The sequence below is a fragment of the Scyliorhinus canicula genome, chromosome 7, assembly GCF_902713615.1.
Source record: "Scyliorhinus canicula chromosome 7, sScyCan1.1, whole genome shotgun sequence".
Taxonomy (NCBI): Eukaryota; Metazoa; Chordata; class Chondrichthyes; order Carcharhiniformes; family Scyliorhinidae; genus Scyliorhinus; species Scyliorhinus canicula.
Genome location: NC_052152.1, coordinates 190,586,537 through 190,598,612, shown reverse-complemented (window position 1 = coordinate 190,598,612; position 12,076 = coordinate 190,586,537). Strand labels below are relative to the sequence as shown.

Sequence of the window (12,076 nt, the reverse complement as noted above, 5' to 3'; positions counted from 1 at the left end):
TTGCACTCGAATACAATTTACGTATGTACCAGGAAAGTGAGCCAGGGAGAGATATTAGGACTAGCACTGGAAGTTAAGGTCAACATTAAGTCAACATTTCCTGGGACTCGGGGAACAGGAGCCACTTTGTTCTGGTACAAGTTAATCCCCATTGTAGAGGTACTAAACCCAGAGGAGTTTTCTGGGGGTGGGGGTGGAAGAGAGAGAGAGAGAAAGAGACATTTGATGAACCGCATGATAATGAGAGAAAACACTTCAACTTTTATTTATCTACACAAAATTTTGGATTACAAAGGCATACATTAAAAACAACGTACGATTATTTGATCGTTTGCATCATTCGGCTGGGGAGTGTCCCATTTGTAGGGGGTCTTGTCCGTCCCACCCGGCCTCCGATAGTAATGGAAGAGAGGCAGCTTCCAAATCCACAGGGAGTTCAACGTTGCCGCGCGATTTCACACATCCTCTAAAGCCAAGGCGACATCTATGCTGGAGAGGTCACTCGGGATTGCCGCAGCCTGCTGGAATTCTGCAAACCCCTTGCTATCTTCATCCCAGAGGGGAGTGGAAGATGCAGTGCCCAGCACATCCGCGGAGAAACTCTTCGATTCCGAAGGGGAAGGACAAGGGCGGTGTTCCTGGGCCAGGAGGCTCGATTCGGTGTTCGGCGGGGTCCCGGGTGATCGGCTCAGCAAGGTGGAGTCCGCCAGCGGTTCAGAAGGACCCTCCGGCCAGTTGGTCTTTCCCGGATTGGGTGCCGAGACTTCCTTCCTAGAGGGCGCAATGGGGGTCTGGGGTTTGCAAAAAAAGTCCTCAGCTTTCTGACAACTGGCATCATCGTCAGCTCCACCGCTCTTTGAGGGGGTTAGTCTTCGCTCAGCATGCGCGAGTTGGCTTCCATCAGTTATAGCCGAGATATTGGCTAACTGGTCAGAGATAGACAAAGTTCCAAAGCCATCAGCCATAAAACCCCTGTCAAGTGTCGAACTCATACTTGTCTCAGTCGAATGGAAAATAGCCTTTTCATTTGGAGGTGTTTTATACTGACGCTGTTGGGCACATGTCCATGCATATAACGTGCAATTAATGGAAATCCATGGATCACTTGATTTGTTTGCGTTTGGTTGTGGAAATTAAGAATATTAATCATCATCTAATTAGCTTAGGTCCCAGTCGTGTGTGATTGATTATTGAAGCAGGTCACCACTGCACATTGAGCAGGAGAGGAGATAGTAATAGTTTTTAAAAATGCTGGGATTCATAGGATTTACAGTGCAGAAGGAGGCCATTCGGCCCATCAAGTCTGCACCGACCCTTGGAAAGAGCACCCTACCCAAGCCCACAGCTCCACCCTATCCAGTAACCCCACCCCACCTTTTTGGAGACATAGGGCAATTTAGCATAGCCAGTCACCTGACCTGCACGTCTTTGGACTGTGGGAGGAAACCGGAGCACCCGGAGGAAATCCATGCGGACACAGGGAGTACATGCAGACTCCACACAGACAGTGACCCAAGCCGGGAATTAAGCCTGGGACCCTGGAGCTGTGAAGCAACTGTGCTAACTACTGTGCTGCCCCCTGAGCAATATTCATGAGCAATAGTTGTGTGTCTCAGCCTGCCTCTCACTGGTGCTACCATTCTTTCTCTCGCCTGTTTTGTCCATCCACTGGTAGTGTTTTATTGTACATCAAGTTAATAGAACAAAATTCAACTCGGACAAATTAAAAGGGTGCCGCTCCTAATAGGAGAGCAGCACCCATCCCCCCCCCCCCAAAAATAATAACAAAGAGAAACGGAAACTTAAGAAGAAACATCAAATCAAAATGTGGGAAGAGGAGTCGATAAAACAATCTAACCTCTGCGGTGCCCACCGAGCACGGAAGGCTATCCATCCATCCATCCACTGGTCATTGGTGACACCATTGCAAGGTGGCCTGGCATATAAATTATAGATCAGCCAGGCAGAAAAAGAGAGCTATGCAGGCAGTGCAGGAATCTCTGTGGCCATGGCCATTCTCTTGCAAAACAGATACATCGCTTTGGATACTGTCGAGGGGAATGACCTCTCGGGGGGAAAGCAGCAGCAGCCAAACTCATTGCGCCATAGTTCGCTCTGCTGCAGAGGGGAGGAGTAAAAAATGTGGGAATGTAATAGTTATAGACTATTCAATTGTATGGGGAATCAGTAGGCATTTCTGTGGCTGCAAATGAGACTCCAGGATGGTATGTTGCCTCTATGGTGCTAAGGTCAAAGATGTCTCCAGAGCGGTTTCAAGTCATTCTGGAGGGGGAGGGTGAACAGCCAGTAGTCATGGTACACCTCAGAACCAACGACATGGGTAAAAAAAAGGGATGAGATTCTCAAAGCAGAATACAGGGAGTTAGGAAGAAAGTTGAAAAGTCGGTACTGATCTCAGGATCACTACCTGTGCCACATGCTAGTCAGAGTAAAAATAGCAGGATACATCTGATTAATACATGGCTGAATAGGTGGTGTGAGGGGGAGGTTTTCAGATTCCTGGGGCATTGGGACCGGTTCTGGGGAGGTGGGACCAGTACAAACTGGACGGGTTACACCTGGGCACGACCAGGCCTGATGTTCTAGGGGGAGTATTTGTTAAGAGTGGTTGGGGAGGGTTTAAACTAAAATGGCAGGGAACCTAGGCAAGGAGTCAGAGGAGGAAGAAATAGGGACAAAAACAAAAAGACAGAAAGGGGAATAAGAAAAGTGATAGGCAGAGCAACCAAGGGCCCGATTCAAACAGGGCCAGAGTGAAAAATATTGGGAGTGAGACAGGTTTAATAGCAGAGTACTTGGAAAATAGTGACAGGATTGGACAGACTCAGCATGGATTTATGAAGGTATGAAAAGGAAATCATGCTTGACTAATCTACGGGAATTCTAGTAGAGTTGACGAGCAGGAGCCAGTGTATTTGGTATATTTGGACTTTCAGAAGGCTTTTGACAAAGTCCTGCGTAAGAGATTAGTGTGTCAAATGAAAGCCCATGGGATTGGGATAATGTATTGAGATGGATAGAAAAATGGTTGGCAGACAGGAAACAAAGAGTAGGAATAAACAGGTCTTTTTTCAAATTGGCAGGCGGTGATTAGTGGGGTGTCGCAGGATTCAATGCTAGGAGTCCAGCTATTCACCATATATATTAATGATATAGGGGGGGGGGAGGGGGAGAAGGGGGGGGGGAGGGAGGGGGAGAAGGGGAGGGGGAGGGAGGGGGAGAAGGGGAGGGGGAGAAGGGGAGGGGGAGGGGGAGAAGGGGAGGGGGAGAAGGGGAGGGGGGAGAAGGGGAGGGGGAGGGGGGAGAAGGGGAGGGGGAGGGGGGGAGAAGGGGAGGGGGGGAGAAGGGGAGGGGGAGGGGGGAGAAGGGGAGGGGGGGAGAAGGGGAGGGGGGGAGAAGGGGGGGGGGAGAAGGGGAGGGGGAGGTGGGGAGGGGGAGGTGGGGATGGGGAAAGGGGAGGGAGGGAGGGGAAGGGGAGGGAGGGAGGGGAAGGGGAGGGAGGGAGGGGAAGGGAGGGAGGGAGGGGAAGGGGAGGGAGGGAGGGGAAGGGGAGGGAGGGAGGGGAAGGGGAGGGAGGGAGGGGAGGGGAGGGGGAAGGGAGGGGAGGGGGAAGGGGAGGGGGGAAGGGGAAGGGGAGGGGAGGGGGGAAGGGGAGGGGGAAGGGGAAGGGGAGGGGAGGGGGGGAAGGGGAGGGGAGGGGGGAAGGGGAGGGGGAAGGGGAGGGGAGGGGGGAAGGGGAGGGGAGGGGGGGAGGGGAGGGGGGAAGGGGAGGGGAGGGGGGAAGGGGAGGGGAGGGGGGAAGGGGAGGGGGGGAAGGGGAAGGGGAGGGGGGAAGGGGAGGGGGGAAGGGGAGGGGGGAAGGGGAGGGGGAAGGGGAGGGGAGGGGGGAAGGGAAGGGGAGGGGAGGGGGGAAGGGGAGGAAGGGGAGGGGGAGGGAGGGGGAAGGGGAGGGAGGGGGAAGGGGAGGGAGGGGGAAGGGGAGGGAGGGGGGGGAGGGGAGGGGGGGGGGAGGGGGAGGGAGGGGGAGGGGGGGGAGGGGGAGGGGAGGGAGGGGGGAAGGGGAGGGAGGGGAAGGGGAGGGAGGGGAAGGGGAAGGGGGGAGGGGAAGGGGAGGGAGAGGAAGGGGAGGGGGGAAGGGGAGGGAGGGGGAAGGGGAGGGAGGGGGAAGGGGAGGGGAGGGGGAAGGGGAGGGGAGGGAGGGGGAAGGGGAGGGAGGGGGAAGGGGGAGGGAGGGGAGGGGGGGGGGAGGGGGGGGGAGGGAGGGGGGGGGAGGGGGGGGAGGGGGGGGAGGGAGGGGGGGGGAGGGAGGGGAGGGGGGGGGGAGGGAGGGGAGGGGGGGAGGGAGGGGAGGGGAGGGGGGGAGGGAGGGGAGGGGGGGAGGGAGGGGAGGGGGGGAGGGAGGGGAGGGGGGGAGGGAGGGGAGGGAGGGGAGGGGGGGAGGGAGGGGAGGGAGGGGAGGGGGGGAGGGAGGGGAGGGGGGGGAGGGGGGGAGGGAAGGGGGGGAGGGAGGGGGAAGGGGGGAGGGAGGGGGAAGGGGGGAGGGAGGGGGAAGGGGGAGGGAGGGGGAAGGGGGAGGGAGGGGGAAGGGGGAGGGAGGAAGGGGAGGGGGGAGGGGGAGGGGGGAAAGGAAGGGGGGAAGGGGAGGGGGGAAGGGGAGAGGGGAAGAAGGGGAGTGGGAAGGGGAGGAGGGGAAGGGGGGAGGGGAGGGGGAAGGGGGAGGGGAAGGGGAGGGGGGAAAGGAGGGGGTGGAGGAGTGGAGGGAGGGGGTGGGAGGAGGGGAGTGGATGGAGGGGAGTGAAGGGAGGGGAGTGGAGGGAGGGGTTGGAAGGAGGAGAGTGGAGGAGGGGAGTGGGTGGAATGAGGAGGGGAGTGGAAGGAGGAGGGGAGTGGAGGGAGGGGGTGGAAGGAGGAGAGGAGTGGAGGGAGGGGGAGGTGGAGGAGGAGGGAAGTGGTGGGGAGGAGGGATGGGGAAAGGGTAGTGGGAGGGGGGGTGTAAGGCAAGCTGGGGAGTGGAAGGATGAGGAGCGGGAGGGTAGAATGTGGGAAGAGGGTGAGGGGTGAGGAGTGGAGGGGACGAGGAGTGGAGTGGAGGGGTGTGGTTGGGAGGGGAAGGGAGCGGAGTGGTGGGGAGGGGAGTGGAGCGGAGTGGCGGGGAGGGGAGGGGCTGGGAGCGGAGTGGCAGGGTGGGGAGTGGTGGGGAGGGGCGAGGAGGGGAAGGGAGCAGAGTGGAGGGGAGGGGTGTGGTGGGGAGGGGAGGGGATGGGAGCGGAGTGGCAGGGAGGGGAGGGGTGTGGTGGGGAGGGGCGGGGAGGGGAAGGGAGCAGAGTGGCGTGGAGGGGAGGAGTGTGGTGGGGAGAGGAGGGGAGCGGTGTGGCGGGGAGGGGAGGGGATGGGAGCGGAGGGGCGAGGAGTGGAGTGGCGGGGAGGGGATGGGAGCGAAGTGGCAGGGAGGGGAGGGGTATGGTAGGGAGGGGCGTGGAGGGGATGGGAGCGGAGTGGCAGGGAGGGGATGGGAGCGGAGGGGAGGGGAGTGGAGAGGTGTGGTGGGGAGGGGCGGGGATGGGAGCAGAGTGGCGGGGAGGGGAGTGGAGAGGTGTGGTGGGGAGGGGAGGGGTAGGGAGCGGAGTGGCGGTGAGGGAGTGGAGAGGTGTGGTGGGGAGGGGAGGGGATGGGAGCGGAGTGGCGGTGAGGGGAGGGGTGTGGTTGGGAGGGCCGGTAGGGGATGGGAGCGGAGGGGAGGGGTGTGGTGGGGAGGGGCGGGGAGGGGAGTGGGGAGGTGTGGTGGGGAGGGGTTGGAGCGGAGTGGCGGTGAGGGGAGTGGAGAGGTGTGGTGGGGAGGGGCGGGGAGGGGATGGGAGCGGAGTGGCGGTGAGGGGAGGGGTGTGGTTGGGAGGGGCGGGTAGGGGATGGGAGCGGAGGGGAGGGGTGTGGTGGGGAGGGGCGGGGAGGGGAGGGGTGGGGATGGGAGCGGAGTGGAGGGGATTGGAGGGGAGGGGAGCTGATTGGAGGTGCGGTGAGGGGAGCGGAGGGGAGGGACGGGGAGCGGAGTGGAGGGGAGGGGGAGTGGAGAGGTGTGGTGGGGAGGGGCGGGGAGGGGTTGGAGTGGCGGTGAGGGGAGTGGAGAGGTGTGGTGGGGAGGGGCGGGGAGGGGATGGGAGCGGAGTGGCAGTGAGGGGAGGTGTGTGGTTGGGAGGGGCGGGTTGGGGGTGGGAAGGGAGGGGAAGGGTGTGGTGGGGAGGGGCGGGGATGGGAGCGGAGTGGAGGGGAGGGGATGGGAGCGGAGGGGAGGGGAGTGGATGGGAGCGGAGTGGCGGGGATGGGGAGTTGATGGGAGCGGAGTGGCGGGGATTGTGAGTGGATGGGGGCGGAGTGGCGGGGAGGGGAGCGGAGTGGCGGGGAGGGGATGGGAGCGGAGGGGCTGGGAGTGGTGGGGAGCGGAGGGGCTGGGAGTGGTGGGGAGCGGAGTGGCGGGGAGGGGATGGGAGCGGAGTGGCGGGGAGGGGATGGGAGCGGAGGGGCGGGGAGTGGATGGGAGCGGAGGGGCGGGGAGTGGATGGGGGCGGAGGGGCGGGGAGTGGATGGGGGCGGAATTGCGGGGAGGGGAGCGAAGTGGATGGGAGCGGAGTGGCGGGGAGGGGATGGGGCGGAGTGGATGGGAGCGGAGTGGCGGGGAGGGGATGGGGGCGGGGAGTGGCGGGGAGGGGATGGGGGCGGAGTGGCGGGGAGGGGATGGGGGCGGAGTGGCGGGGAGTGGATGGGGCGGAGTGGTGGGGAGGGGAGCGAAGTGGATGGGAGCGGAGTGGCGGGGAGGGGATGGGGCGGAGTGGATGGGAGCGGAGTGGCGGGGAGGGGATGGGAGCGGAGGGGCTGGGAGTGGTGGGGAGCGGAGGGGCGGGGAGTGGATGGGGCAGAGTGGCTGGGAGGGGAGGGGTGTGGTTGGGAGGGGCGGGGATGGGAGCGGAGTGGAGTGGCGGGGAGGGGATGGGAGTGGAGGGGCTGGGAGTGGTGGGGAGCGGAGGGGCGGGGAGTGGATGGGGCGGAGTGGCTGGGAGGGGAGGGGTGTGGTTGGGAGGGACAGGATGGGAGCGGAGTGGAGTGGCGGGGAGTGGATGGGGGCGGAGTGGCGGGGAGTGGCTGGGAGGGTTTGGGGTGAGTGACAGGGAGCGTGTGCGCAGGCGCGGTAGCCGCCAGCCAGGAGCGGCGCATTTGGCGGGTTTTTGGAAAGTGTTTCCCGGAGCTCGAGCGGGAGATAAAAGGCCAACGGCCCCGAGACACAACAGAGCAACGGATCTTCGGGGAACACCGTGCAGTGTGGCTTTGGCGGCTTCTGTCACCTTTAAATTAATCCAGGTTGATGGTGGTGATTGTTTGCCAGGCCGCAGTTACTCTGAGACAGCTGAGCTTTCACCTGGCCTCCCTCCCCTCCCTATGGCTCAGCAAAGCCTCTGGTAAGTCACTGACTGGGTTGAAGAAAACAACATAAAGCTGTTTTTCATTTCCACCATCTCTCTCGCTTTCAATCATCCTGGTAGTGGGGATGTTGGGAGGCTAAAACAAGGCTGGTTTGAGGGGATCTCAATAGGCTTTTAAAATGGGGGGGGGGGGGGGGGAAGAAATCCTCTGAGGATAAGCTGGGATGTGATTGTTTCTTGTCATTTGTGAATCAATAACATTCGTGTGTTAGATTCCGATTGATCCCGGGAGGAGAAAGGGACAAGTGGAGTCCTTAATACACAAAGGGTTATTAGGACAAGGGATGCTTTTAAGTGTGGAGTATTATTGAAATAGAGACTGTATAAGTTTTTGCAAAATTTAAAATGTATATTGAAAAGGGCAGTCATTTGGCCTTAATGTTTTATGATGTGGGGTGAGCTGGGTGTTGTGAATGTAGAAAGGAGTGTACACCTATAATCGAACCTTTTTTTCCCCCATGTCCATTTGCATTAATGAGTGGCACCTTTTTAATAGGTTTCCTTAGCCTTGCCTCAATGTATAGTCCTCTAGCCCCAAGATATAAGATTGTGGGTTCAAATCCCACTTGAGGCACTTGCCCATGTAATCACTAAGGGTGGCATGTTAGCACAGTGGTTAGCATTGTTGCTTCACAGCTCCAGTGTCCCATGTTCATTTCCCGGCTTGGGTCACTGTCTGTGCAGAGTCTGCGTGTTCTCCCTGTTTCTGCGTGGGTTTTCTCTGAGTGCTCTTTCCAAGGGTTGGTGCAGACTTGATGGGCTGAATGGCCTCCTTCTGCACTGTGGATTCTATGAGTCAAAGCTGACACTCCAGTGCAGTACTGGGGGGGGCATTCTGTTTTCCGGTGTGACGTTCCTCTGCTGGCAATGGTATTTTCCGCTCCTGCAGTCGGCCAATGGGGTTCCCCATTGTGGCTTACTCGCGCTGTCGGGAAACCCATGGGTGTGCTGCTGGTGGACCGGAGGATCCAGCCGACGGAGAATTACGCTGGCTGTGTTTCTGATGAGATGTCTTCCCTCTTGGATGGACATGAAAGTTCCTTTGTTTTCTGGCTAATTTTTAATCCCTGGACTACTAATTTAAAAAAAAGAGAAAATATCTGGTCATTATTACAATGCTCGATTCGCTGCCTGAAAGTGAGCACACTTCATGGCTGGGATTCTCCGACCCGGCACAGGGTCGGAGAATCCTCAGGGGAGCGTGAAAATTGCACCTACCTGCCCCGACTCCGGATTGCTGATTTTTGGGCACCTGCGGGATCGGCGCCGCGCAGGTCGGGGGCCATTGAAAGCGGACCCCGGCGATTCTCTGGGCCTTGACTGGCTGAGTGCCCTCTGAGTCCTGCTGGCATGGGTTGCGTATGGTCCCACCTGGTGGGACCGTGGAGTTCTGTCTGGGTGGGGAGATCTGACCCTGGGGGAGGGGGGGGGGGGAAGAGAGAGAGCGAGCCTCCACGGGGGCCTGGCCTGTGATCGGGGCCTACCGATTGGCGGTGGGCTGGTTCTGTGGGGGGCCTATGTTCCTCCGGGCCCCTGTAGGGCTCCGCCATATTCCGCGGAGACGGGAACCCATGAGCAAACTTGCGCCGGCCGTGACCTGCAGGTGCAAACCTGTGCTGGCCGTGGCGCACATGTGCAAACCCGTGGTGCGCCAGCTTTCAGGTGCTGGAGCTGCGGAAACCGTACTAGCCCCCTGGGAACGGATGGAAAGCTGCCTGGTGAGGCCCGTTGACTCCGGAGTGGCTCGCGCTATTTGTCACGACGGCGTCTGAACTTGGCCGTAGGATGGGAGAATCCCGGCCCATGTATTAGCTGTGAACTGCTTTGGAACATCCTGAAGTTGTGAAAGGCACCATACAAATTGAATATGTAGAACCAAGAACATATGCACCAATTTAAAAAGTTAGCATGGACACACGGGTGTTCTTTATTAGTATGTTTTTTGTTTGAAAACAATGGAAATGCTGGCAATGCCTAGAGAACTATTCTTTGGTTGTGAGCCTTCCATCGGCGAGGTTTCTAATTATCCCTTCAGTCCTCAAATAATTTAACATTTCAGTGTTAAACCGCTTTAATAGTTTGAAATATTTTGTGTGTTTGGTTAAATTGCCTACGGAAAAGATAATTTTGTGAAAAATGTTTTGACAAGTAGCTAGTTGTTTGGAAGGCCAAAAGCATTTTGAATTGATCGCTACTAGGCAGTTTTCTTTTCCCCAAAATATATTCGAAAAAGTAAATTTTGCCTTGAGCAAGTACTGCCCATAACAGGAGCTTGGTTTTCCTTCTGTCCATTTCTAAATATTTGAAGTTGACCTACAGCGTTCGGATAACATCACAGATAGTTTTGTTGGGCTTGCAATCTATTACCGGATTAGACACCTATTCTTGTCATAAGTGCCTATGCTTGCTTTGGGGGAGCTGCTTCTGCATCAGTATTAAGATTCCTGTTCAACAACAGCTATTGACATAGACAGTTATTTGTGAAGCCTCATTGCTGGCAGTATTTGGAAGTAGGTCCTGCAGTGCATATGCTAGTACTTGTCTCCCTTGTGCTGCACTTCCAAGTTCAGCTCAGGTGGGCAAATACCAATACACACCCACACAATAAATAACATTGGAAAGCAGAATAGCTTCAAATGTTCCACACCTGATCTTTACCATCTGTTGCGTTTTGGCCTCTGTGTAGTTTGTTTGAACCAATAGAATGGCATTGGGTCTCCCAATCATGAGTACCAATTTCTCCTTCCGCAGATTTATCCAGAATTGTTTCAAACAAACTATGCATGAGTTATAATGTAGTTTTATCCTGACTTGTCAAAATTCCATGTGAACTGTGGTGCCCACGGGAGGTTTGAAGTAAGCCAATGGACACTGATTCCTCTTTGAGGTCACGTGGGCATAGACAAAATATTGGCCGCTCTTCAAATTTATCTCTGCTGCTCTGAATGTGCCTATGGTTGCTCTTGGCAATATTCCCTGGTGATAAGAGTTCAGCGCCCTTTGTTTTCTCCCAGATTTGCATCCATCCTATTGAATCTTTATATTACAAATTTACAATTATTGTTGATCTGCTTGTTTACAGAAAATATTGTAATCTATCTATTCATTACTGACCATCATTTCCCACAGATCTGATTCTTCTTGTGACAATTGATTCATTGTCACTAGTAATCAGACCTCAGTGCTTCCGTTTCTGGCTTAACTGCCATAGAGTAGCTAATCACTGCCTTCTAGCTCTCTTTAAGCCCAAGTCCTAGCCTCTTGCTACTTTCTGTAGTATACAATTAATGTGGAACTGCGTACAGTACTGCCCACACAGTGACGTAAGAAGACACATGATCATAGATCTGGGGTTAGTGTAGTGTTGACCTATATGTGGACTATAAACATCTCTCTTGCAGACATATTCTGTAACCAACACCATCCCAATTTGGTGGCAGCTCAGGATCAAAAAAACCTCAACCTCACAGAAATGGTTTCTGAACTTAAGTAGCACCAAACTGAAGCTACAGACACAGAGAAAATGCTACAGACAGAAGAGCCTGGAAGCTGTAGGAGAGGCTTTGCTGCAACAGAAAACTTTAATCGAATCTTCTTACGACCCCAGACCAGACCCCAACACAGGCTAAGATATTGGACCGAAATCCAATATTTTAGTTTATTTCTAAGACTGTGCAGAAAGAATGATTCGCTCCAGGAGTGATTGCATGAAGAAATAGGGCTCGGATATTCTTACATCAAAACTTTATTATGGTGAAAACATTATTAAACTTCGCACCTGAAAAAAACAGCTTCCAATTACCCCTTAACCACGACTACTCAATTTCCCATTGAACAACAAGAAAATGAAAATCAGCATGGCATAGAGTAATACTTGCATCACACAAGATTTGGACTCCTCTTGGACCCCCTTTAGATTCTGGCTGAATATCTTCAAAATGTCCTCACCTAGCTTGTTTCAGCTTCTTCCTTGTCCCCAGACAAGACTGCTCTGCTTTACATATTACTGTTCTGTAATTATTGTACTGTGGAAGAATTGTGGGCTCATTGTCAGGCGGATCAGAATTCAACTCTCAAGCTTTTCAAAATGTCGCTAGCCTTCCTTGGCTCCACCCAGCAATGACCTCATCTGCCCAAGCTGAAAAACAAATCATCTCCTCAGGCTGTAAAGCACATTAGCTCCCCAGAGACTTTCCCAGTCAAACCACAGTCTATTAGTCCAGACTGAAAAACACGTTCCTTTGTCAATTCCACATTCTGGCTGCTAAAAGAACCTAGCCGCTGCGAAACAGAATTATTAAAAAAAAATAATAATGACCACTGCAGTCAAACACACTCGAATCCCAGGCTTTTAACCCTTAAATTTCCCAATACTTCGAATCCAGTATTCCTAAAGACTTCTAATTGTCACAATCTCCCGAGGCAATTTGGCTTCAGCAGGCAGAGTCTAGAGCCTACAATCCTTTGAACTTCCAATACTACTTACAATACTATATCACTGAATAAATCAAGTCAGCACACAGCCATCGTTCAAAGTTCTTCTTCCAGAGGTGCTTCCGCTATTTAGCAAAGTGCAAAATATT

At 55.6% G+C, this 12,076-nt stretch overlaps 1 protein-coding gene across 1 annotated transcript in view; it reads left to right on the top strand.

The window, feature by feature from the left end:
* The first annotated feature begins 7,197 nt into the window (after positions 1-7,197).
* mybl2b (v-myb avian myeloblastosis viral oncogene homolog-like 2b) overlaps positions 7,198-12,076 on the top strand; it is a 43,595-nt gene continuing 38,716 nt past the window's right edge. Inside the window, exon 1 of the mRNA XM_038803548.1 lies at positions 7,198-7,469. Coding sequence (XP_038659476.1) covers positions 7,450-7,469 — 20 coding nt within the window. The 5' untranslated portion in view covers positions 7,198-7,449. The remainder of the gene's footprint in view (positions 7,470-12,076) is intronic.